At 45.6% G+C, this 27157-nt stretch overlaps 1 protein-coding gene across 6 annotated transcripts in view; it reads right to left on the reverse strand.

Annotated features, from left to right (window-relative positions):
* LPAR1 (lysophosphatidic acid receptor 1) overlaps positions 1 to 27157 on the reverse strand; it is a 205278-nt gene that overhangs the window by 39460 nt on the left and 138661 nt on the right. For all 6 annotated transcript variants that reach the window (XM_073664790.1, XM_073664799.1, XM_073664761.1 and 3 more), the window contains one exon: positions 23882 to 24016. In XM_073664790.1, coding sequence (XP_073520891.1) covers positions 23882 to 23938 — 57 coding nt within the window. In that variant the 5' untranslated portion in view covers positions 23939 to 24016. The remainder of the gene's footprint in view (positions 1 to 23881; positions 24017 to 27157) is intronic.

A 27157-nucleotide genomic window follows, 5' to 3' on the forward strand; every position in this document is an offset into this window, starting at 1 on the left:
TTCTATTATACTTTTCCTCTGATTAAGACAAAATCAGGAGAGGAACAGTCAGAGGAGACGTATAATAGAAACACATCACCACTTCTGGATTTTTTTTACCTACTCCTGGTTTTGGCTTACAATTACGGAGGTAAAAAACTGACCAAATACTGAATGTGTGCACGTGGCCTTACAAACACTCGCACCTTCATAACTTTTTCTTGCACAGGGTGTTCCAGCTATTTACTGTGCAGGGGTACTGCAGCAGTGAATAGGGTAGGCTGCACTTTGAATACTGGAGTACCAATGTGCATGCATCATAAAGAAATGGCATATGTTAGTAATGGGTCATCTCTTTATGTGCAGTCCAAAATTGCATAAAGATTTTGCACAAACAAGCAATTTAGACAGTGCGTTATAAGGCTGAATAACCCAAATTTCATAAGACAATTTAATCAATGTGGATCACCGCTGTATATAAACCTGCTAATCTATACAGTCATGGCCAAAAGTGTTGGCACCCTTGAAATTGTTCCAGAAGATGAAGTACTTTCCCAGAAAATTATTGCAATTACACGTTTTGTTATACAAATGTTAATTTCCTTTGTGTGTATTGGAACAACACAAAAGACAGAGAAAATAAGGCAAATTGGACATAATTTCACACAAAACCCCCAAAAATGGACTGGACAAAATTGTTGGCACCCTCAACTTAATATTTGGTTGCACAACCATTGGAATATATAACTGCACTCAATCGCTTCCTATAACCATTGACAAGCCTCTTACTTACACTTTGCAAAAGAAAAGTGGTCCAAAATTCCAGTTGAAAACTGCTCCAGGTCTCTCCTATTTGAAGGGTGTCTTCTCCCAACAACAATTTTAAGATCTCTCCACAGGTGTTTAATGGGATTTAGATCCGGACTCATTGCTGACCACTTCAGAACTCTCCAGCGCTTTGTTTCCATCCATTTCTGGATGCTTCTTGAAATATGTTTGGGATCATTGTCATGCTGGAAGACCCTTGACCTAGGATGCAAACCCATCTTTCTGACACTACATTGCGACCCAAAATTCTTTGGTAATCTTCAGATTTCATGATGCTTTGCACACAGTCAAGGCATCAAGTGCCAGAGGCAGCAAAACAACCCCAAAACATCTTTGAACTTTCACCATATTTGACTGTAGGTACGGTGTTCTTTTCTTTGTAGGCCTCTTTCTATTTTTGGTAAACAGAATGATATGCTTTAACAAAAAGTTCTATTCTGGTCTTATCTGTCCACAAGACGCTTTCCCAGAAGGATTTAAGCTTACCAGCGTACATTTTGCCAAAATTTAGTCTAGTGTTTTTTATGTCTTTGTGTCAGCAGTCCTCCTGGATCTCCTGCCATAGCGTTTCATTTCATTTAAATGTTGACTGATAGGGTGCATCAGTGTCAGCACGACCTGAGCCTGTAGGACAGCTTGAATTTCTTTTGAACTTGACGGAAGCTGCTTATCCATCATCAGGACTATCCTGCGTTGCAACCTTTCAACTATTTTCTCTGCCATCCACGTCCAGGAAGATTAGCTACAGTGCCATGGGTTGTAAACTTCTTGATTATGTTGCACACCATGGACAAAGGAACATCAAGATCTCTGGAAATGGACTTGTAACCTTGAGAATGTTGATATTTTTCAACAATTTTGGTTTTTAAGTCCTCAGACAGTTTTCTTCTCCTCTTTCTGTTCTCCATACTTAGTGTGGCACACACAGACACACAAAGATTGAGTCAACGTCTCCCCTTTTTATCTGGTTTCAGGTGTGATTTTCATATTGCCCACACTTGTTACTTGCCACAGGTGAGTTTTAACGAGCCTCACATGCTTAAAACAAGGACAGAGAAAAAAAGGCAAATTGAACATAATTTCACACTAAACCCCGAAAATGGGCTTAACAAAATTGTTGACACTTTTCGAAAATTGTGGGTAGTGTGAAATTATGTCCAATTTGCCTTTTTTTCCTCTGTGTTTTTGTGTTGTTCCAATAGACACAAAGGAAATAAACGTGTATAACAAAACATGTATAATTGCAATAATTTTCGGGGAGAAATACTTCATTTTTTGGAACAATTTCTAGGGTGCCAACACTTTCGGCCATGAATGTACGTAATTAAAAAAAAAAACACCTCACTGGTCTAAACCACATTTGTATGTGTAAAAACCACATGGAAAAAAATAATGCGTTATGGATTGCAGGTTACATTCTGTCACAATTAATTCACTGTGAATGACCCACACTTTGTGCAGAATTCGTCCATTTTTTATTATTACTTTTATAGTGCCATAATATTCGGCAGCATTTTACATACATTATCATCGCTGTCCCCATTGGGGCTCACAATTTAAATTCCCTATCAGTATATCTTTGGAATGTGGGAGGAAACCGGAGAACCAGGAGGAAACCCACACAAACACGGGGAGAACATACAAACTCCTTGCAGATATGGTCTTTGATGGGATTTGAACCCAGGACCCACATCAAAAGTTACCAAGAACCCCGACGACACGTAGCTACTATACAATGTTTTGCACCCCTCTGAGTATGACATGGGGTAGGGGTTGTTGTACTACGGTTCACTACAACCATACCAGAATTTCTATTTTTTTTTAATAATTTTTACTTTTGAAAAGTAGAAACATTAAAGTAACATTACAACCAAGCAGAAACAGTGACACTACAGGTAGAACATATTTACATATAGCAAAAATAGAGCCGAGATAATAAAGTGCTTTATACAGAATAGCGTATGTCAATTCAATCAATCAACATTGGAGTTTTAAAAGAAATAATAAAGAGGTTAACAGCATTGACATGTTTAGTATTTAGGTTTACTTAGAAAACACATTCATTCATCCTTCATACATTACCAATTATCTGCCCTAGCCCGAAAGTGAAATAATGGCTGTTTGTGTGTTAAGCCAAAGGTCCCATATCTGTAGGAATCTTGTCTGGCTTATCAAATTGTTTACCACAGAAATTTGGCGTAAAACTATTTTAAAAGTTGCTAAATTTTTGTGCAACATGAGGTTGGGCAAAAATGTTGCACCTTTTGGCGTTTCCATGCCAGTCCAGCTAACTCTGCTAAAATTGGCAAAGCTGGGGCAGGACAGAGGCAGTATGGGGCAACACCTGCTCGACTAATTCATGATGAGAAGTGGCACATCTTATGACATAAATCTTTACTCCAATCTCTGACTGGAGTAAGATTTATGGCAATGCGTGTGTCTCTTAATGAATCAGGCGACTCTGACTCCGACACTACCCATCATCAAGACCAGGGTGAATTACACCAGTTTTGATGAATCAGGGACTGTGTGTTTTGATCCAGCTAAAAAAATGAATAGCAGCTTAAAAGGAAGCAAACAGAAGATAATTTATGATCCATTTCCATTCCAATGAATTGTTCCTGTACTGGAACATTTTATTTCAGTTTTTATGATCATAAGACGAATCCAAAAATCAGAATAGTTACTGTACATGTAAGCAGAGCCTAACTAGTCCAAACATCTGACGTCAGTACAAAATCTGCCATATTTGGAGGGAAAAAGAATGTCTTATCAATCCCAGGAAGGAGGACACTCCCGGAAATCCCAGTTTTCTATTTATATGCAGGTGCATCTCACAAAATTATCTCACATTGGATACCTAAGCTACTGCAATGCCCTAAATGAGGTAAGCGACATAGTGAATCAGAAGAACTATACTACATTTCTAATTGCAGGTATTTGCTAATACAGTATTATATTATGACACCTACTACATATTTGGATAGGATCTTGGAGATGGGAATACCCCTTAAGTTTTGACTACAAGTAAAAGCCCTCAAACAGATTAGACTGAAGTCGACCAAACCCCCTGATATTGACAGGATTGGGCAATAGCTCAATGTGTATGGGGGTCCTCCTGACAGATGATTTTGTGGGAGAGAATGGTCTAGCCTGCAGAATTTCAACGTCTGATCTTTTTGTTTTCCCTGAAGATAAGTTGCTGCCATAAGAGTCTGGCAGTGGCTCTCTCTCTGAGAACACAGGAGCAATCAGCCAAGCCCAGTATTAATGTGCATGGGGGAGTCAGGGGAGACGGCTGTTGGCTAAAAGATTGTTCGGCCAACTGCTATGTAATGTGTATGGGGGCATTAAGCGTCAAGTCACTTGAACAGACAGAGGTCTCCTAGGGCTCACTGGTTGACACATATTGTAAGTCACTAGACACAGAATAATCACCTTTATGTGGCGGCTTCTTGTTCGTCACAGAGCGTAAGGGACACAAGAGGAATTTCCCTTCCCTTGTAAAATATAGGCTCTCATGCATGACGTGGGTATTCTTGCTGTAGCAGAAGAATAATGGAGTCGTGCACATAATGGTGATCTATACAAGAAAGCTTCACGCAGCAGGTAAAATGCTATATATGACAGTAAGGAGTGCTGACCTATACAGAAGAGATCATGCTCACTGACAAACATTCTAGGTTCATTGTGAGCCGGATGCTACTGAAATAACACGTGAACTTTGTCATTGTCTTACAGGCAGCATTTCAGGTCAAGCCATCCGAAACTTGGTAAAACTTTGCTCATATATCAATACCAGTATGTGCAGTGTATACACCGCATGCACCGCCACATAGCTGATCCTTCCTCCTATAACCTACTAAATAGAACAGTTTACAGACCGAGACCACTCTTCTTTACACACAGGATCAGATTCACTATTTAGATTCAGATGGAATTTTTGGCATCACTTTCTGCTATAATTTAAGTCAAATGTTCCACAAATACATCAGGAATATACATGGCTGTCAGAAACCACACTGTAGGGTCAGGAGGAGTTAAAATACATATAGAGCCCCCCATAACAAACCAGAAGTGTTTCACGTCAGCCCACCCTTATAGAGTCCAGAATATGACACAATATCCAGCCACCAGAAAGTGATTCAAGGGCTTTTGTTTAGTCTGAAACAGGCACGGTCATCAACATAGGACGACATCACATACAAGAGCGGAACAGAACAGCCTTGTACTCCTTTACACAGTTCAATAAATCACATCTTGTGAATGTGCTGTGCAAGACACAATGACCATCACATCACTCCAGAAGACAAAGCCGGCGAGAAGGCGCATTGACGTGGCAACGGGGTCAGATGCTAAAACAAATTCATGCCATAGATTGTAAGCTCTTAAGAATAATTTGAAGAAACCCACCAACAGAGAGACGAGACCCCTGACAGCTTTCCATTCTCCAACACCCATTAGAGCATAGCAAAAGAAACCATAAAACTTCAAGCGAATAAAAGAAAACATATATTAAACTACTATTGATAACGGCTACGGCACTGACCCCAAAAAAGGGATAAACACAGTGCCCTATGTGCCACAGTGCCAACCTTCACTTATTGTCAGCCAGGAGGCCAACCTGAGTACCAGCCAAAACCCCCATATGATTTTGGTTTCTCTCTGTAACTGAAGTCTTTCCAAAAAAAGAAGCAAATCACTCAACGCTAACTACTTACTTCGTATATCCCTAAAACCTTCCTACTCGTTCCTCTATAAGGCCGCCTTTCTCCTTCCCCTCCAGCGGCCGGCCTCGCAGTTAACACTGTAGGAACCTGACACAGACAACGGCCATAGGGATAAATAAATTTTTTATATTATAAGCAGAAATAACCACACACAAAAATAACTTTCAGCACACTGTGCACAGACGGAGCCAGGATGAAGCAAAGCGCGCTCTATCCCGGCTAAGTCTGTGCACAGGCAGACGGAGCCGGGATGAAGCAAACCACATTCTATGTGAGCGGCGCTTTGCGCATGCCTGGGAAGTCAGGGAGCACAGTGCACATCACAGGGCCCTGTGACGTGCAGGGGAGGGTGGGAATATGATAACTAAGTATATAGGCGGGGAGGGAATAATAAGCACATAGGCAGGGATTACTTGGCATCCCCCGGACGCCAAGCCTGTACAAAATAGAATTGATTAAAGTGCTTTTCTCTGCAATCAAACCTCTACTATGGGCCATACAGGTATGTATAGATTTACTTTTCTATACCCTGTATGCCCATAGTAGAGGACTGATATCTCCAAAATGGTGACAGATTCCCTTTAAAAACTGCATTTTGTGTTTACTTGTGTTACCTTTATCTAATATTTAAATTTGTTTTGTGATCTGAAACATTTAATTGTGACAAACATGCAAAAGAATAAGAAATATATACCACAGTATATGCACATGTAGCTCTTTCAAAGACCAGACAAGCAAAACCTTTACATGGCCAGTCTGTTCCTATGTTACTAAGAAATCAGTATTTGAATTGATATGCAAATGAGGATGTAGATCTGAAACCTCTGTCACTCCAGCTCTATCCCCCGTCCAGTGGTGCCTCCTCCTGCTTGACTAAAGGCTCCTTTGCATGAAGTTACACTGCATAGAGGCTGCCAGTGAAGCATGAGGAGGCAGCACTGGGGAGAGAATAGAGCTGGCGTGACAGAGGCTTCAGTTCTACAAATAGATAGTCAGTCATTGACTGGCCAAGTAAAGGTGTTCCTGAACTTGTCTTTCAAAGACCTACATGCGCATTTATATAATATATAATAACAATAATAATAATAAGTTTTTATTTTTATAGCGCCAACATATTCCGGAGCACTTAACAAATTTTAGGGGGGACATATACAGACAATACAGAATAAGAATATCTCATATCGAAAGGAGTGAGGGCCCTGCTCGCAAGCTTACAGACTATGAGGAAAAATATATCTAAAATCCGTTGGTTATATTTTTTCCTATAAGAATTTAAGTAACTAAGAGGACACAATATTCTCATTTGTTAGTAGACGATATACATGTAAAATAATGCAGCATTGGAGAAATGCTAAAAAAAATTATTATATATATATATATATATATATATATATATATATATATATATATATATATATATATATATATATATATATATATATATATATATATATATATATATATACACACACACACATGTTATATGAAAAAGTTTGGGCACCCCTATTAATCTTAAGCTTAATGTTTTATAAAAATTGGTGTTTTTGCAACAGCTATTTCAGTTTGATATATGTAATAACTGTTGGACACAGTAATGTTTCTGCCTTGAAATGAGGTTTATTGTACTACCAGAAAATGTGCAATCTGCATTCAAACAAAATTTGACAGGTGCATAAGTATGGGCACCTCACCAGAAAAGTGACATTAATATTTAGTAGATCCTCCTTTTGCAAAAATAACAGCCTCTAGTCGCTTCCTGTAGCTTTTAATGAGTTCCTGGATCCTGGATGAAGGTATTTTTGACCATTCCTCTTTGCAAAACAATTCCAGTTCAGTTAAGTTTGATGGTCGCCGAGCATGGACAGCCCTCTTCAAATGATCCCACAGATGTTCAATGATATTCAGGTCTGGGGACTGGGATGGCCATTCCAGAACATTGTAATTGTTCCTCTGCATGAATGCCTGAGTAGATTTGGAGCAGTGTCTTGGATCATTGTCTTGCTGAAAGATCCATCCCCTGCGTAACTTCAACTTTATCACTGATTCTTGAACATTATTGACAAGAATCTGCTGATACTGAGTGGAATCCATGCGTCCCTCAACTTTAACAAGATTCCCGGTGCCGGCATTGGCCACACAGCCCCAAAGCATGATGGAACCTCCACCAAATTTTACTGTGGGTAGCAAGTGTTTTTCTTGGAATGCTGTGTTTTTTTGCCGCCATGCATAACACCTTTTTGTATGACCAAACAACTCAATCTTGTTTTCATCAGTCCACAGGACCTTCTTCCAAAAAGAAATTGGCTTCTCCAAATGTGCTTTAGCATACCTCAGCCGCCTCTGTTTGTGGCGTGCTTGCAGAAACTGCTTCTTTCGCATCACTCTCCCATACAGCTTCTCCTTGTACAAAGTGCGTTGTATAGTTGACCGATGCACAGTGACACCATCTGCAGCAAGTTGATGCTGCAGCTCTCTGGAGGTGGTCTGAGGATTGTCCTTGACTGATCTCACCATTCTTCTTCTCTGCCTTTCTGATGTTTTTCTTGGCCTGCCACTTCTGGCCTTAACAAGAACTGTCCCTGTGTTCTTCCATTTCCTTACTATGTTCCTCACAGTGGAAACTGACAGGTTAAATCTCTGAGACAGCTTTTTGTATCCTTCCCCTGAACAACTATGTTGAATAATCTTTGTTTTCAGATCATTTGACAGTTGTTTTGAGGAGTCCATGATGCCACTCTTCAGAGGAGATTCAAACAGGAGAACAACTTGCAAGTGGCCACTTTAAGTAGCTTTTCTCATGATTGCATACACCTGGCTATGAAGTTCAAAGCTCAATGAGGTTACAAAACCAAAAAAGTGCTTTAGTAAGTCAGTAAAAAGTAGGTAGGAGTATTTAAAACAAGAAAACGATAAGGGTGCCCATACTTATGCACCTGTCAAATTTTGTTTGAATGCAGATTGCACATTTTCTGTTAGTACAATAAACCTCATTTCAAGGCAGAAACATTAGTGTGTCCAACAGTTATTACATATATGAAACTGAAATAGCTGTTGCAAAAACACCAATTTTTAAAAAACATTAAGCTTAAGATTAATAGGGGTGCCCAAACTTTTTCATATAACTGTATATATATATATATATATATATATATATATATATATATATATATATATATATATATATATATATTACAGACCAAAAGTTTGGACACACCTTCTCATTTAAAGATTTTTCTGTATTTTCATGACTATGAAAATTGTACATTCACACTATGAATTAACACATGTGGAATTATATACTTAACAAAAAAGTGTGAAACAACTGACAATATCTCTTATATTCTAGGTTCTTCAAAGTAGCCACCTTTTGCTTTGATGACTGCTTTGCACACTCTTGGCATTCTCTTGATGAGCTTCAAGAGGTAGTCACCGGAAATGCTTTTCACTTCACAGGTGTGCCCTGTCAGGTTTAATAAGTGGGATTTCTTGCCTTATAAATGGGGTTGGAACCATCAGTTGTGTTGTGCAGAAGTCTGGTAGATAGAAACACAGCTGATAGTCCTACTGAATAGGCTGTTAGAATTTGTATTATGGCAAGAAAAAAGCAGCTAAGTAAAGAAAAGTGAGTGGCCATCATTACTTTAAGAAATGAAGGTCAGTCAGTTTGAAAAATTGGGCAAACTTTGAAAGTGTCCTCAAGTGCAGTTGCAAAAACCATCAAGCGCTACAAAGAAACTGGCTCACATGAGGACCGCCGCAGGAAAGGAAGACCAAGAGTCACTTCTGCTTCTGAGGATAAGTTTATCCGAGTCACCAGCCTCAGAAATCGCAGGTTAACAGCAGCTCAGATTAGAGACTAGGTCAATGCCACACAGAGTTGTAGCAGCAGACACATCTCTACAACAACTGTTAAGAGGAGACTTTGTGCAGCAGGCCTTCATGGTAAAATAGCTGCTAGGAAACCACTGCTAAGGACAGGCAACAAGCAGAAGAGACTTGTTTGGGCTAAAGAACACAAGGAATGGACATTAGACCAGTGGAAATTTGTGCTTTGGTCTGATGAGTCCAAATATGAGATCTTTGGTTCCAACCACCGTGTCTTTGTGCGACGCAGAAAAGGTGAACGGATGGACTCTACATGCCTGGTTCCCACCGTGAAGCATGGAGGAGGAGGTGTGATTGTGTGGCGGTGCATTGCTGGTGACACTGTTGGGGATTTATTCAAAATTGAAGGCATACTGAACCAGCATGGCTACCACAGCATCTTGCAGCGGCATGCTATTCCATCTGGTTTGCGTTTAGTTGGACCATCATTTATTTTTCAACAGGACAATGACCCCAAACACACTTCCAGGCTGTGTAAGGGCTATGTGACCAAGAAGGAGAGTGATGGGGTGCTACGCCAGATGACCTGGTCTCCACAGTCACCAGACCTGAACCCAATCGAGATGGTTTGTGGTGAGCTGGACCGCAGAGTGAAGGCAAAAGGGCCAACAAGTGCTAAGCATCTCTGGGAACTCCTTCAAGATTGTTGGAAGACCATTTCCGGTGACTACCTCTTGAAGCTCATCAAGAGAATGTGTAACGGGTCTGGGAGGCGGAACCTCTGAGCAACTATACAAGGGAGCGGTCCTTGTAAGGAAGCGGGTGGCTCCCAGGGAAGACGGGCAGGTAATCACGGCAAGTGACAGGGACAGTCTCTGGGTAGAAGGGCAGGTAGTCACGGCAAGTGACAGGGACAGTCTCTGGGTAGAAGGGCAGGTAGTCACGGCAAGTGACAGGGACAGTCTCTGGGTAGAAGGATGGGTACTCACGACAAGTGACAGGGACAGTCTCTGGACAGGCAGGTGGTCACGGCTAGTGACGGCAGAGCCTCCAGGTAGGCTAGCAGGCAGGTAGCAGGTGAGCGCTCCTAGGTGAGCAGGCGAGAGTCTCTGGACAAGCAGGTGGTCACGGCAAGTGACGGCGGAGCCTCCAGGTAGGCTAGCAGGCAGGTAGCAGATGAGCGCTCCCAGGTGAGCAGACAGGAGTCTCTGGACAGGCAGGTGGTTACGGCAAGTGACGGTGGAGCCTCCAGGTAGGCTAGCAGGCAGGTAGCAGATGAGCGCTCCCAGGTGAGCAGACAGGAGTCTCTGGACAGGCAGGAGGTCACGGCAAGTGACGGCGGAGCCTCCAGGTAGGCTAGCAGGCAGGTAGCAGAGGAGCGCTCCCAGGTGAGCGGGCAAGCTGGTCCATCGACAGACTGACAGGTGTCGGAAGGCAGACCGTCGGACCGCAGGCTTGCAAGCAGGTAAACGGATATCTGGCAGGTATCAAGCAGGAATCTGGCAGGTGACTGGCAGGTAACAGGCAGGAATCTGGCAGGTGACTGGCAGATAACTGGAAACAGGACCTGAGGGCTGAAGCAGAGTGAAGGCTTTGCAACAACATTGCTCGGGCACCTCCATTTTGGAGGAGGTGCCTTATATATGGTGAAGTCCTCCGGCCATTGGCCGGGGACTCCTTAGGACGGCGCGCGCGGCCCCTTTAAGAGAGGGGGCGCGCGCGCGCGTCCTAAGCACCGTGGCCGGGAAGCAGCGCGCGCTGCCAGCAGAGCGGGAGGAAGACGCCGGACACAGAGCGGAGAGGTGAGGGGAACAGCGTCCCTGCCTAGCAGGAGGCAGGGACGCCGACGCTACAGTACCCCCCCCCCTTTAGGCCCCCCCTTTTTTAGGCCAGAGAGAAATTTATCAAGGATGAGAGGGGCATGGATGTTCTCCCGGGGCTCCCACGTTCTCTCCTCAGGACCAAACCCCTTCCAATCTACCAGAAAAAAGGTTTTTCCTCTTACCCTTTTGGTGGCCAGAATGTTCTCTACCTCAAACTCGTTCTCAGCGGAAACCGGAGCAGGAGGCGTACCTGTAGACTTGGAAAAAGAGTTAAGTACCACGGGTTTGAGGAGAGATACATGGAAGGAGTTAGGGATCCGTAAGTTGGCCGGGAGTTTTAATGTATAGGCCACCGGGTTGATCTGTTTGATAACTTCCAGTGGGCCGATGAACCGAGGCCCTAACTTGTAGGAGGGAATCTTGAGCCGGACATATTTGGACGAGAGCCAGACTTTATCTCCAGGACGGAATTGTGGAGGATCCAGGCATTTCTTGTCAGCGTGTTTTTTCATCCGTTCGGACGACTGAAGGAGTGCGGATCGGGTACTCTCCCAAATGGAGGAGAATTCGCGAACGAGAGATTCCGCAGCCGGATTGTCCACCGAGGTGGAGACGGGAAATGGGATCTGAGGATGCTGACCGAAGACTACAAAAAACGGGGATTTGAAGGAAGATTCGCTCTTGTGATTATTGTAAGAGAACTCGGTCCATGGTAGGAGATCCACCCAGTCCGAATGGTGGGCATTAACGAAGTGCCGGAGGTAACTGGTCAGGTTCTGATTGATCCACTCCACTTGACCATTGGACTGTGGATGGTAAGCGGAGGAGAAGTCCAGAGTGACGTCAAGCAACTTATATGTGGCTCTCCAGAAGCGTGAGGTGAACTGAACCCCACAATCTGACACGATGTGGAGGGGCAGGCCATGGAGACGGAAGATGTGGCGGATAAAGTCTTTAGCCAGCTCGGGTGCAGACGGGAGACCCGGCAGGGGAATGAAGTGCGCCATCTTGGAGAAGCGATCAGCGACCACCCAAATGACCGTACAACCGGCAGAGACAGGAAGATCCGTTATAAAGTCCATAGCAATATGCTGCCACGGGGCAGCAGGTACTGGAAGAGGAAGAAGGCGACCGGCTGGCAGGTGTCTCGGAACTTTGTTGCGGGCGCAGGACACACAGGCAGAAACAAAGTCTATTACATCCTTGTGCAGGGTAGGCCACCAGTAATGCCGGGTAATGAGCTGGAGGGTCTTTTTATGACCGGCGTGGCCAGCTAGCTTAGACGAATGACCCCAGTGTAGGACCTTCTTCCGATCAGGTACAGTTACAAACGTCTTACCGGGAGGGAGACGATTTAGATTCACGGGAGCCCCTTGCATTACTCTGGCGGGATCAATGATGTGCTTAGGTTCCTCCTCTAGATCAGACACCAGGAAGGATCGGGACAAGGCGTCAGCTTTGATGTTTTTGTCTGCCGGGCGAAAATGAAGAACAAAATCAAAGCGGGCAAAAAACAAGGACCACCGGGCTTGGCGCGGGTTAAGTCTCTGGGCGCTCTGAAGGTAAGCCAAGTTCTTGTGGTCCGTGTAAATTATTACCGGGTGAAGAGCCCACTCGAGCAGGTAACGCCACTCCTCCAGTGCCAGCTTAATGGCTAACAATTCACGGTCTCCAATAGAATAGTTGCGCTCAGAAGAGGAGAAGAGTTTGGAGAAAAAAACGCAGGTTACCATTCTCCCGGAAGATGACTTTTGGGTAAGTACCGCCCCGGCTCCGGAGGAGGAAGCGTCAACTTCTAGCAAGAATTGTTTGTTGCCGTCCGGACGATGCAGCACCGGGGCGGAGGAGAAGGCCTGTTTTAAGGAAAGAAAGGCCTCCTCAGCTTCGGGCGGCCATCTTCTGGGATTAGTACCCTTACGGGTGAGCGTAGAGATAGGGGCAGTCCGGGAAGAGAAGTGCGGTATGAAGAGGCGGTAATAGTTGGCGAAGCCCAGGAACCGCTGAATAGCCTTCAACCCCTCTGTTCGGGGCCACTTCTGGATGGCAGACAGTTTCTCAGGATCCATTTGTAGGCCGGTCTGAGAGATTATATAGCCCAGAAATGGAAGAGAGGTCTGCTCAAAGTTGCACTTCTCATATTTAGCGTAGAGGTGGTTCTGCCTGAGCCTGAGCAGGACCTGACGAACATCCCTCCGGTGAGTAGGAAGGTCCGGAGAGAAGACCAAGATGTCGTCCAGGTACACCACCACGCAGGAGTAGAGAAGGTCACGGAAGATGTCATTGACCAACTCTTGAAAGACGGCAGGAGCGTTACAGAGACCGAAGAGCATTACAAGGTACTCATAGTGGCCGTCCCGGGTGTTGAATGCCGTCTTCCACTCATCCCCCTGACGGATACGGACTAGGTTATACGCCCCACAGAGATCCAGTTTGGTGAAGATTCTAGCCCCCCTCAGGCGGTCAAATAATTCAGGAATGAGTGGGAGGGGGTATTTATTCTTCACTGTAATCTGGTTAAGGCCTCTATAATCTATACATGGACGGAGTGAGCCGTCCTTCTTTTTGACGAAGAAGAAGCCTGCTCCCGCCAGGGAGGTAGATTTCCGGATAAATCCCCGGGCCAGATTCTCCTCAATATATTCGGACATGGACCGGGTCTCCGCTGCGGACAAAGGGTAGATACGCCCAAGGGGAGGAGTAGAGCCGGGAATCAGGTCGATTGGACAATCGTATGGTCTATGAGGGGGTAATGTCTCTGCTTCTTTTTTATTGAAGACATCCGCATAAGACCAATAGGGAACCGGTAGACCGGGTAGACTGACTGGGGTAGGAGAAGGACGAGCAGGATGAACGGGAACTAGACAAGTCCTATGGCAGTCCTGTCACCAGTGAAGGACTTCTCCGGTCTGCCAGTCAAGCACAGGTGCATGTTTCTGGAGCCAAGGTAGGCCTAACAAGAGTGCGTGAGAGAGTCCAGGCAGAACATGAAAGGAGATGCTCTCAGAATGCAGCATTCCCACCTGCAGAGTTATGGATTCGGTGATGAGTTGAATGGGATGTGGTAAGAGGCCCCCATCCACGGCGGCGACAGATAAAGGTACGGCCAGAGGTTTGGTGGGAATGCGGTATTTCTCTACCAGAGACTGAGAAATGAGATTTCCAGCAGCTCCTGAGTCAAGTTGAGCCAGTTCGAAATAGCGGTTCTCTCCGCAGGTGATAGAGACTGACAGCATCAGAGATGGAGAGGGTTTACTTATGTCTAGGGCGACCTCTCGGAGCGATCCTAGACACAGGCGTTTCCCGACCTCTCTGGGCAGGAACGGATCTGGTGCTCCTTACTGCCACAGTAGAAGCAGCTCCCCTCGGCACGGCGTAAGTCTTGACGGGTTTTGACCATCTTGGTCTGGTCGACCTGCATAGGCTCAGGTGAGTGTGCCTGGGGAGTAATGGAGGGAGTGACGGGTTTCTGGAAGGTGGGGGCTAGACGTGGAAACCTCCTCTCACGGGTAACCTCTTTGGCGCGCTCCTGGAATCGGATGTCAATCCGGGTGGCAAGTGTTATTAAGTCGTCGAGAGTGGTAGGAATGTCCCGACCGGCGAGTTCATCTTTAATACGGCAGGACAGACCCTCCCAGAAGACAGACACCAGAGCGTCGTTATCCCAGGCCAGCTCCGAAGCAAGGGTACGGAACCGTATGGCATATTGGCCCACGGTGAGATCTCCTTGACGGAGGCGTAGCAGAGACGATGCGGATGAGGTCTTCCGTCCGCGTTCGTCGAAGACTTTCCGGAAAGCCGTGAGAAAGGCTGGCAGGTCGGACACCAGGGGATCTCCTCTCTCCCACAGAGGATTTAGCCAAGCCAGAGCCTCCCCCGTGAGGTAGGACATGATAAAGGCTACTTTGGACCGGTCGGAGATAAACTGGTGGGACAAGAGTTCAAAGTGCAGGGTGCACTGGTTTATGAAGCCCCGAGCTTGAGCGGAGTCACCTCCGAAACGAGGAGGTGCAGAAAACCAGGGTCCGGGATAGGATACCATGGTATTGGTGGGCAGCGGCGCTGCCGGGTTGCGAGTCATGACACTAGCGGTGGTTGCAGGTGGAGCAGACAGAGTGTCCAGGCGAGAGTTGACACTCCGCAGGTGACTCAGGATGGACTGCTGTTGGGACCTCTGACGGGACAGTTCATGACATAGGTCCGAGAGCGAGGGAGCTTGGGTGCCACCGGATTCCATGGCCCGAGCAAACTAACGGGTCTGGGAGGCAGAACCTCTGAGCAACTATACAAGGGGGCGGTCCTTGTAAGGAAGCGGGTGGCTCCCAGGGAAGACGGGCAGGTAATCACGGCAAGTGACAGGGACAGTCTCTGGGTAGAAGGGCAGGTAGTCACGGCAAGTGACAGGGACAGTCTCTGGGTAGAAGGGCAGGTAGTCCCGGCAAGTGACAGGGACAGTCTCTGGGTAGAAGGGCAGGTAGTCACGGCAAGTGACAGGGACAGTCTCTGGGTAGAAGGACGGGTACTCACGGCAAGTGACAGGGACAGTCTCTGGACAGGCAGGTGGTCACGGCTAGTGACGGCAGAGCCTCCAGGTAGGCTAGCAGGCAGGTAGCAGGTGAGCGCTCCTAGGTGAGCAGGCGAGAGTCTCTGGACAGGCAGGTGGTCACGGCAAGTGACAGCGGAGCCTCCAGGTAGGCTAGCAGGCAGGTAGCAGATGAGCGCTCCCAGGTGAGCAGACAGGAGTCTCTGGACAGGCAGGTGGTCACGGCAAGTGACGGCGGAGCCTCCAGGTAGGCTAGCAGGCAGGTAGCAGATGAGCGCTCCCAGGTGAGCAGACAGGAGTCTCTGGACAGGCAGGAGGTCACGGCAAGTGACGGCGGAGCCTCCAGGTAGGCTAGCAGGCAGGTAGCAGAGGAGCGCTCCCAGGTGAGCGGGCAGGCTGGTCCATAGACAGACTGACAGGTGTCGGAAGGCAGACCGCCGGACCACAGGCTTGCAAGCAGGTAAACGGATATCTGGCAGGTATCAAGCAGGAATCTGGCAGGTGACTGGCAGGTAACTGGAAACAGGACCTGAGGGCTGAAGCAGAGTGAAGGCTTTGCAACAACATTGCTCGGGCACCTCCATTTTGGAGGAGGTGCCTTATATATGGTGAAGTCCTCCGGCCATTGGCCGGGGACTCCTTAGGACGGCGCGCGCGGCCCCTTTATGGCCAAGATACATAAAGACAATAAAACCATTTCATTTAAACTGTGTTATTACTCAATAAGCTTTACTTACAAAAAATGGAGGTTCTTAGCGCATAAATTGGCCAATTCATGTGTGCCTCCTGTTTGACCTTGCACTCCCCCCATTTAACCAGCAGGTGATGTATATTCTACTCTACCAGCCCATTTAAATTGTAGGTGTTTTAGCCCAGAAGTGACATGTTCTGTCCAGAGTTATAGGCTTGTAGCCCAAGAGAGGCACGTAGGCAGAGAAGTACCCATCAGACGGGAGGTCACCTTGCAGCGGTTGATGGGCACACATGAATTGGCCAATTTATGCGCTAAGAACCTCCATTTTATTGTCTTTATGTATCTTGGCCATAATGGAGTGCTGCTGCGCTTTCTTTTTATATATCTTATGCAGTTTCTGCAGATTGCACCTGTTCACATTTGGGATGTGCTGGTCAGTTTTTTTGATATATACATATTATATATATATATATATACACATACACACACACACACACATACACACAATATAGCATAATACACTGTTCAAAAAAATAAAGGGAACACTCAAATAACACATCCTAGATCTGAATGAATGAAATATTCTCATTGAATACTTTGCTCTGTACAAAGTTGAGTGTGCTGACAACAAAATCACACAAAAATCATCAATGGAAATCAAATTTATTAACCAATGGAGGCCTGGATTTGGAGTCACCCCCAAAATTAAAATGGAAAAACACACTACAGGATGATCCAACTTTCATGTAATCTCCTTAAAACAAGTCAAAATGAGGCTCAGTATTGTGTGTGGCCTCCACGTGCCTGTATGACCTCCCTACAACGCCTGGGCATGCTCCTGATGAGGTTGCGGATGGTCTCCTGTGGGATCTCCTCCCAGATCTGGACTAAAGCATCCGCCAACTCCTGGACAGTCTGTGGTGCAACGTTGATAGATGGAGCGAGACATGATGTCCCAGATGAGCTCAATCGGATTCAGGTTTGGGGAATGGGCGGGCCAGTCCATAGCTTCAATGCCTTCATCTTGCAGGAACTGCTGACACACTCCAGCCACATGAGGTCTGGCATTGTCCTGCATTAGTAGGAACCCAGGGCCAACCGCACCAGCATATGGTCTCACAAGGTGTCTGAGGATCTCATCTCGGTACCTAATGGCGAGCACATGGAGGGCTGTGCGGCCCTCCAAAGAAATGCCACACCATTACTGACCCACTGCCAAACCGGTCATGCTGAAGGATGTTGCAGTCAGCAGATCGCTCTCCAAGGCGTCAACAGACTCTGTCACGTCTGTCATATGTGCTCAGTGTGAACCTGCTTTCATCTGTGAAGAGCACAGGGTGCCAGTGGCGACTTTGCTAATCCTGGTGTTCTGCACGGTATTGGGTTGTGAGCACAACCCCCATCTGTGGACGTCGGGCCCTCATACCACCCTCATGGAGTCAGTTTCTAACCATTTGTGCAGACACATGCACATTTGTGGCCTGCTGGAGGTCATTTTGCAGGGCTCTGGCAGTGCTCCTCCTGTTCCTCCTTGCACAAAGGCAGAGGTAGCGGTCCTGCTGCTGGGTTGTTGCCCTCCTATGGCCCTCTCCACGTCTTCTGGTGTACTGGCCTGTCTCCTGGTAGCGCCTCCAGCCTCTGGACACTACGCTGACGGACACAGCAAACCTTCTTGCCACAGCTCGCATTGATGTGCCATCCTGGATGAGCTGCACTACCTGAGCAACTTCTGTGGGTTGTAGAGTCCGTCTCATGCTACCACGAGTGTGAAAGCGCAACCAACATTCAAAAGTGACCAAAACATCAGCCAGAAAGCATTGGTACTGAGATGTGGTCTGTGGTCCCCACCTGCAGAACCACTCCTTTATTGAGGGTGTCTGGATAATTGCCAATAATTTCCATCTATTGTCTATTCCATTTGACAACAGCATGTGAAATTGATTGTCAATCAGTGTTGCTTCCTAAGTGGACAGTTTGATTTCACAGACATTTGATTTACTTGGAGTTATATTCAGTTGTTTAAGCGTTCTCTTTATTTTTTTGAGCAGTGTATATTCATAAATTACAATAAAAAGCAGATATCCATTACAAGCACCTTGCATTATCCTAACCAGGGCATTCTGGACGGTATCCAAGATCTCGGTGTTACATAGGAGAACAACAATGAAGTAAAATTTTGACCTCAGGAAAGATTATTTTCAGTTTTCACTACTGACTAGTATAATCTTATTTTATAGTAACATCACTTGTTATAGGAGAATGGTAATCCTGCAGTGTCATCTATGCAGTGAACCCACACTATTATATTATGGACAACCTTCGCTGGCACAGCTGTTCTCTAGCTGGGCAAGGCGACATTAGTTTGTTTACTCTGAATAAATGAGGCAGGCAGATCATGGGTGGCCAACTTACAAAGTTAAAGACCCTACTAAAGTCAAGGGTCATGTTGTAGACTTGATGGCCGAGTGGCTCTATACTACAACTTTACAAACTGTATACAAATATTGGAAACTTTTTTTTTTAACGTATAGGAGGGATTCCGTGAGACCATGAGATGGGTCAGTGCCACTGTTCAGGAAACAGGTACTGTGTTTTTCTTCTTGCCATGCTTTTTCTCTAGGAAAAGCAAATCTTATTCTATTTTTAACTGAAGAAAAGGTCATGCTATTTTGGGTAGTTCCTAAAATAATCAGAATATTCTAATATATGTCCTATGTGAAAAACTAGGGAATGGCATACATTGGGGTTACTATTAATTATTACACAACATGACATTAGCATTTATGATACATGCAAGATTTTAATACAATGGAATCAGTTATATGCATGAAGAAATAACATTTTTGTGTAACCACTAAGCCCTTGCTTATAATAGTAATATTGTGGCCAAATTTTGGCAGTATATTGCTCTAGCTGTGGAGTTAAGCCCCCCATACACTTTAAATAGTTGTTAGCCGACTGATGGTTAGGTTGATTATTCAGCGGCAACTATCTTACCCGACTCTCGCATACATAGAAGCGCGAGTTCTGTGTTCTCTGAGAGAGATGCTGCTAGACATCTCTGGCGGTGGCCTCTCTCTTAGAGGATGTAAGGATCAGCAGTCCAAAATTAGACATGTCGTATCCTTATCTCCTCAAACAACATCTGGTGGGGGTCCCCATACACATTAGACTATCCGCAGAACCTGCTGATGTCAGAGTGTCTTTACCCAGGACTCTTCAACTTCTACAATATTCAATTTATATACAATTGTGCTCAAAAGTTTACATACCCCAGCAGAATTTTTCCTTTCTTGGCCTTGTTTCAGAGAATATGAATGATAACAAAAAAAAAAATTTCTCCCCTCATGGTTATTGGTTGGATGAAGCCATTTATTGTCAAACTACTCTGTGTTCTCTTTTTAAATCTTAATGACAACCAACCCCTCTAACATCAATGACAGCTTGAAGTCTTTTGTGGTAGTTGTGGATGAGGTTCTTTATTTTCTCAGATGGTAAAACTGCCCATTCTTCTTGGCAAAAAGTCTCCAGTTCCAGTAAATTCATGGGCTGTCTAGCATGAACTGCGCGCTTGAGATCTCCCCAGAGTGGCTCAATGATATTGAGGTCAGGAGACTGAGATGGCCACTCCAGAACCTTCACTTTGTTCTGCTGTAGCCAATGACAGGTCGACTTGGCCTTGTGTTTTGTATCGTTGCCATGTTGGAACGTCCAAGTACGTCCCATGCACAGCTTCCGGGCTGATGAGTGCAATAACGTGCAGCATTCATCTTTCACCAAGTTTCCTGTGCCTTTGTAGCTCACACATCCCCAAAACATCAGCGATCCACCTCCGTGCTTTACTGTAGGAATGGTGTTCCTTTCATCATAGGCCTTGTTGACCTCTCTCCAAATGTAATGTTTATGGTTGTGGCCAAAAAGTTCAATTTTGGTCTCATCACACCAAATTACCTGGTTCCAGAAGTTTTGAGGCTTGTCTCTGTGCTGTTTGGCGTATTGTAGGCGAGATACTTTGTGGCATTTGCACGGTAATGGCATTCTTAAGGCAACTCGACCATGCAGCCCATTTTTCTTCAAGTGCCTCCTTATTGTGCATCTTAAAATAGCCACACCGCTAGTTTTCAGAGAGTCCTGAATTTCAGCTGATGTTATTTGTGGGTTTTACTTTGCATCCTGAACAATTTTCCTGGCAGTTGTGGTCGAAATGTTTGTTGGTCTACCTGACCGTGGTTTGGTTTTTACAGAGCCCCTGATTTTCAATTTGTTAATCACAGTTTGAACACTGCTGACTGGCATTATCAATTTCTTGGATATATTTGTGTATACCTTTCCTGTGTTATACAGTTTAACTACCTTTTCCCGTAGATCCGTTGACAATTCTTTTGCTTTCCCCATGACTCACAATCCAGAAACATCAGTGGTTGGATGAAAGATGCAAGAGTCTGTCTGGATCCCAGACACTCACTCAGCTTTTATGCACACACACTGATTACAAGCAAACAGGTCACAGGTGAGGATGTTACCTTTAGTAGCCATTCAAACCCATTTGTGTCAAATTCTGTGCATGTTATCAGGCCAAAATCACAAGGGTATGTGACCTTTTGATCAGGGTCATTTGGATGTTTTTTGCTGTCATTAAGATTTAAAAAGAGAAAACACAGTAGTTTAACAATAAATGGCTTCATCCAACCAATAATCATGAGGGGAGAAAAAGTTTTTTTGTTATCATTCATAGTCTCTGAAACAAGGCCAAGAAAGGAAAAATTCTGCCGGGGTATGTAAACTTTTGAGCACAACGGTATGTAACCTAGAATAAAACCGATGTGTAGAAACACTGCAGTAAGTACATAATTAGTGACATATAAAAACATAGGGCACCCTGATGACCTTTTTTTGGATCAAAAAAGTAATTAAGCCACGGCAAGGTGTACCCAACCAGGATGGTACCTAACTCTAATATCTCACCTATGTGCCAACCAGTAATCAAAATAGACGGGGGGGGGGGGGCAAGCAGGACCTGTGCCTGACTGTTAGACACCTGCCCATGGAAAGATGAGTAGATAAGGTAACCAGCACATAACACTCAATGTATACAAACAAGTAAAGTATTATCGTTAATAATAATAATAATAATAATATATTATCAATGGGATCAATTTAATAGGAGGGTAATTGTAATTGCAGATCATAGTAATACAATGCCCTAGTAGCCTCCCTAACGGCTAATCAGTAAACACACACTATTTTATGATAGTCTGTGCCTATGACTACTTACTGAATATGCACAGTGCTATAAACTGCTAAGTTCAGATTCATGGTATAATAGAAAGGACCCTGAATCCCATCCCCTAGAAATGTCAACTTTTAATCAATTAGGGTGCTTTTACATTGCGTTTAGGCACCTGTTCAGTGGCCACACCAAGGCTTACTTCCGAACCCCCTGCAGTCTGGGATTCGGATGTATGTGCTGATGGGGCCATAGACTATAATGGTGCCGACAGTGTGAACGTGGACTCTGACGTGCATGATTTTCGGGGGTATACGTCTACTGGAGGTAGACACCCGGACGCAGTCTACTATGTCCGAGTGTCCACCTCAAGTAGGCGTATACCCCCCAAAATGATGCAGAGCGTGCACACGTTTGCTCTGCCAGCATCATTATAGTCTGTGGCCACGTACGCTTACATCCCGTTTTGGGGGTGGGGGGAGTTTGGACGTATGCCTGACAGGGCCACCGAGCGTGAAACTAAATGCAATGTGAAAGCACTCAATATTACAAATGTTTTATTTATCTATGCCCAATAAATGTTATATTATTTTGATTGTGTTTGGTCACCTCTGAAGTTTCTACTTTTGGCTGTGGGTCTTTAAATAGACAAAAGCAAAAAAGTGGTTTGGTACCGTGTTAGCCAGTTGAAAAAAAGATTGCTCTCAGTGGGAAAAATCAGATAATCTTGTAGTTATGATACCTTTTAATGGCTAACAAAAATAAAATAAATGATGCTACAAGGCAAGCTTTTGTGACAACTTAGGTCCCTACCATACCATGCCTGAGGAAGGGACCTAAGTTGCCCCGAAAGCTTGCCTTGTAACATCATTTATTTTATTTTTGTTAGCAATTAAAAGGTATCATTACTACAAGATTATCTTGTTTTTCCCACTGAGAGCAATCTTTTAAATAGACAAACATTGCACTTATAGATCGATGTCTGTGCAAGGGCTCATGCAGACGTCCATGGATTACAGTCCAATCTCGGACCGCAATGCACGGACTGGCCGTGGCTCTCCCAGCCCGAGACTGACATCCTCGTAATATATATTTCTATGAGGCTGTCACACTCGGGTCAGGAGACCCTGGGCCAGTCCATGTATTAGCGGTCCGTCCGCAGCCCGATTTGCACGGATGTCTGCATGAGCCCTACTATGGTGCATTCATATGATTAGAGTGAGTGAATAAGTGTTTGTAGGGATCCCAATAATCCACCACTGTAAGTATGCTGATGATCACCCAGCGAGCAAAACATTTTTTACCAGTAAAATGAAACAATGCCATTAGCAGTGAACAGGCAATGTGCTGCCAGTAACATGCTTCTGCATGGGGACAGGACAATCGTAGTAAGGTGCACTAACATTGAAACGCTCATGTCATCATAATCTTGCAGTGTAAACAGGCTGACGATCATCTGATGAACGAGCAATGCCCTCCTTCATTGGGTGAAGTGTATCGTCCTGTGTAAAGAGGACCGGTGCTGCCAAGAACAATGGCAGCCTACGCATACAGGCTTTTAAATAAACAAATATTTACCAATGGACGGTCGTTTAGTGCAGTCGTGTGAATGGACTCTTAGTGATTGATCTATATCTCTGCTCGTAAACAGGCTGCTGAATGAGCACTGAACGATTTGTATATAGTCGATCGGTGCTTATTAATTGTGTATTGAAGGGCAGAAATCAACACGTCTAAATGCACCATTACTTCAGCACTACATAAAGTTATGGAAAGTCCATAAATGGAGAACCGCTACCCATATCAAGCTAGGAGGCCAAAAGGAGTACCCTCTTATATCTCTACTCATCTGGGTGACTTTAAAAAAAGTGTCTATAAGAATGTCTGTCGTTTTATATGTATAACGGTGATGGATCAGACACCAATAACATTTCACAATTCCAAGTAACTGGTGACGGAGCAGCCAGCTGATGCAGGTATAGCTAATGCCCTTTCTTTAGGAGTAGAAAACATCAAAGTGATTAGGGACGTCAGAGTCTGGAGTCTGGCAAGTCATAAATCTGTAAGGAAAAGCTGGAGCTGGCAATAAAAGGGCATGGTATCAGCAAGGCTAACCCACCTACACCTTTATTTTGGAAGTCTTTCTAACAAGTGAGGCTCCTTGAAAACAAACAGGGGGTACTGTGATTAGGCAATACATGGAACTCTGAATTGTTCCTTTTGTTAAGACGTTACCTGAGACTGAGACATCATGCCGATCGGCTCAGTGACAAATTCAGAAAGCGTAGCCATCTTGGGGCAGCAGGATGGGTTTTGTCACACGTTGTCAAGTCAAATTAGGTCAAATCTCAGTCATACTGGCAGAAAACTCTGTAGAAGAAGCACAAATATAATTACTTATTCACTCGGAAGACACAATGAGCTTTGCTTGACGAAGTAATGGCACTTTACTGAAACAGGAAAAACTTCTTTCCAGAAACCTGACAGTTTTTGAGGTGTAAAATCTCTTCTAAGAATATCAAACCTAGAAAAGCAAAATGAAAAGAAAACAGCTGTCAGTGTCCGCAGGCGTCTGCAATGTGACAAGCAGCTCTCAGTCGTTCCAGTGATCAGCTGATCGTCAAGCGTCAATCCCTGGCCATCAGCTGATCGTCAATCCCAGGCCATCAGCTGATCGTCACTCCCTGGCCATCAGCTGATCGTCAAGCGTCACTCCCTGGCCATCAGCTGATCGTCAAGCGTCACTCCCTGGCCATCAGCTGATCGTCAAGCGTTACTCCCTGGCCATCAGCTGATCGTCAAGCGTTACTCCCTGGCCATCAGCTGATCGTCAAGCGTCACTCCCTGGCCATCAGCTGATCGCCAAGCGTCAATCCCTGGCCATCAGCTGATCGCCAAGCGTCAATCCCTGGCCATCAGCTGATCATCAAGCGTCAATCCCTGGCCATCAGCTGTTACCACTGGGGGGGATTTACGGGTCTATGTGTGGCACCCTGCTACCACAGGACCCAAAAGGGTGCATGGATGGACTTCTCCACAAAAGGCCCTCACTACATTACAAACACCTCCACCCTTCCACCTCATACCACCAGAGGGAGCCCCGTTAGGGATATATATAATGGAGGGTGGAGTTAGGCAGTCAGTTTAGTCAGAAAGTCAGAGAGCGTGCTGGCGCTGAGACCAGTGAAGGAGCAGCACGTCTGCTGCTGTGTTTTGAGGGCCCCGAGTGTGGCAGGAGGCAAAGAGGAGAAAGGATTTAAGGGGGCAGAGGAGCATCACAGGCTCACCCCAGAATACAAACCGGACACCGGGTCCGCGCCTACAGGGTCCTCTATACCCAGTAGGGATTACCGGCATACCAGGAGGATTACAGATCGCTGGTCGACCTGAAGCTAAACCCTTTACAGGACTAAGAACCACGAAGGCCCCGGCGTCTAGGGTTAGTGGTTGCCAGAGAAAGGTCCTACTACCAAGCGACAGGTGAGAGAACGACAACACAGAAGCTAGGCCCAGTTGCAGGCTGGCCAGGAGCTTAGCGAGAGAGGGAGAAACGGACCAGGAGGCCTTATACCCGCTCACTGGGGAGAGTCCAGAAGTGCACCCTTCCTACCGAGTACCCTGGACCGTACCTGACATCAGCACCAGTAAAGGTACTGAAGTGAATCTCCTGTCTCTGTCAGTTACTCCTGCTGCGCCATCTCTCCTGCACTACAACGTCCAGCATCACCATCTGCACCTACACTGCCCCGGGGGCCCGCTCCGCCTGTGGGGAGCAGAAACATCCCAGCTGCCATCCCATCATCCCCGGAGGTCTGCAGCAGCGCTGGTAACTATTACCGGAAACCACAGGTGGCGTCACGAGACAAACTGTACACTAAAACCCCTTTTCAAGAGAGACCCCAGAGTACGGGCCCGGGAGCCGACTGCCGTGACATCCTAAACAAGGTAAAAGGCCCGGGTACCGAGTCCCCTATATCCCCCTGGGCGAGACATATGCAATACATGGCTGTGCATGGGCTTACACAGCGTAGACACTTGTTTTGATGGCTCTCTATTAGGGTGCCTTCACATAGCGTTCTGCGTCCCCGTCGGGACATACGTCCTAAAATTCCCTGCAAAACAGGGTCTGGACGTATGCTCTGACAGGGCCATAGACCGCAATGGTGACGGGCAGAGCGAACGTGCGCTCTGCCGTGCACTTTTTTCGGGAGTGTATGCCCACAAAAGGCAGACACTCATTCGTAGGCTGCTGCGTCTGAGTGTCCGCCTCCTGTGGGCGTACACTCCCGAAAAAAGTGCACGGTAGAGTGCACGTTCGCTCTGCCCGCCACCATTGCAGTTTATGGCCCTGTCAGAGCATACGTCCAGACCCCGTTTTGCGGAGAATTTTAGGACGTATGCCCCGACGGGGACACAGAACGCTATGTGAAAGCACCCTAAGCATACATCCTCTAATTGTTCAATAGGGCATAAGCACTGGTGTTGTCCAATCTGGATATTTAATGCGATTAACTTGGTATTAAAAAAAAAATCATCTCGCTCTCAAGGACAGGGGGGTTTTTAAGTTGATAGTTGACTGCTCCTTACCTAGGTTACAAGCTATCTACGCAGTCTATCAGCCTGTCTCTAAGGTGATGAGCGCAGCTCTGAAGCTTCAATGCCCCTGCGCTCCTCCGATGCTGCAGAAGCTGCCTAGACCAGCAGCATTGGAGAGCAGGCAGTTTAGACCAACTGTCAATTTTCAGGAGAGAGCCGGTAAGGTGGGATTTGAGGAGGAGTGTGCTGAATGCTCTTCAACTGAACGAGGCAGCACTGCATTACTGGTTGAAGTTTTAAGTGAGGAAAACATTAGCTTATACCAAATCACAGGCGGAATGAGACCGGGTCTGTTACGGCAGCCATGTACAGTATATTTCATTACGATGCCAAGTCCAAAAGGCACATTCCTGATGACTTATCCATGCTGCACTTCCCTAGACTGACAGGGGTATGTGTGTAAAGAGAGACAGTCAATGGGAGCAAGGTACGAAATAGTGGGTGAACCTAAAGGGAATCTGTCAGTAAGTTTTCGCTAAGTAACATGAGAGCAGCATAATGTAGAGACTGAAATCTTGATTCCAGTGATGTGTCACTTACTGGACTGCTCAGAGCAGGTTTGATAGAATTCCTGCTTTCTTTATTGAAGCTGTAGCAGTGCTATGAATGCTGAGCCCTGTATAACCCTGCCCACACCACTGATTAGTACAGAGAAAGCTGCCATACATTGACAGAAAGCTGCTAATCAGTGGTGGGGGTGGGGTTATACACATCAGCTGGACTGTCTTGCACTACATGTAGTCCTCTAGTGATCATCTCCTCCGGATAAAACACTGATTGTATTGAAACTACAGCACACAGTCTAATAAGTGACACATCACTGGAATCAGGCTCTCTGTCCCTACCTCAGATTAAGCAGTGAAAACCTTCTAACAGATTCCCTTTTAAATGGATTCTTGATCTTCCAATTGGGAA

This window comes from Phyllobates terribilis, unplaced genomic scaffold (assembly GCF_046119375.1).
Source record: "Phyllobates terribilis strain yellow unplaced genomic scaffold, ASM4611937v1 Scaffold_1__5_contigs__length_1240528914, whole genome shotgun sequence".
In the NCBI taxonomy this organism is placed as follows: Eukaryota; Metazoa; Chordata; class Amphibia; order Anura; family Dendrobatidae; genus Phyllobates; species Phyllobates terribilis.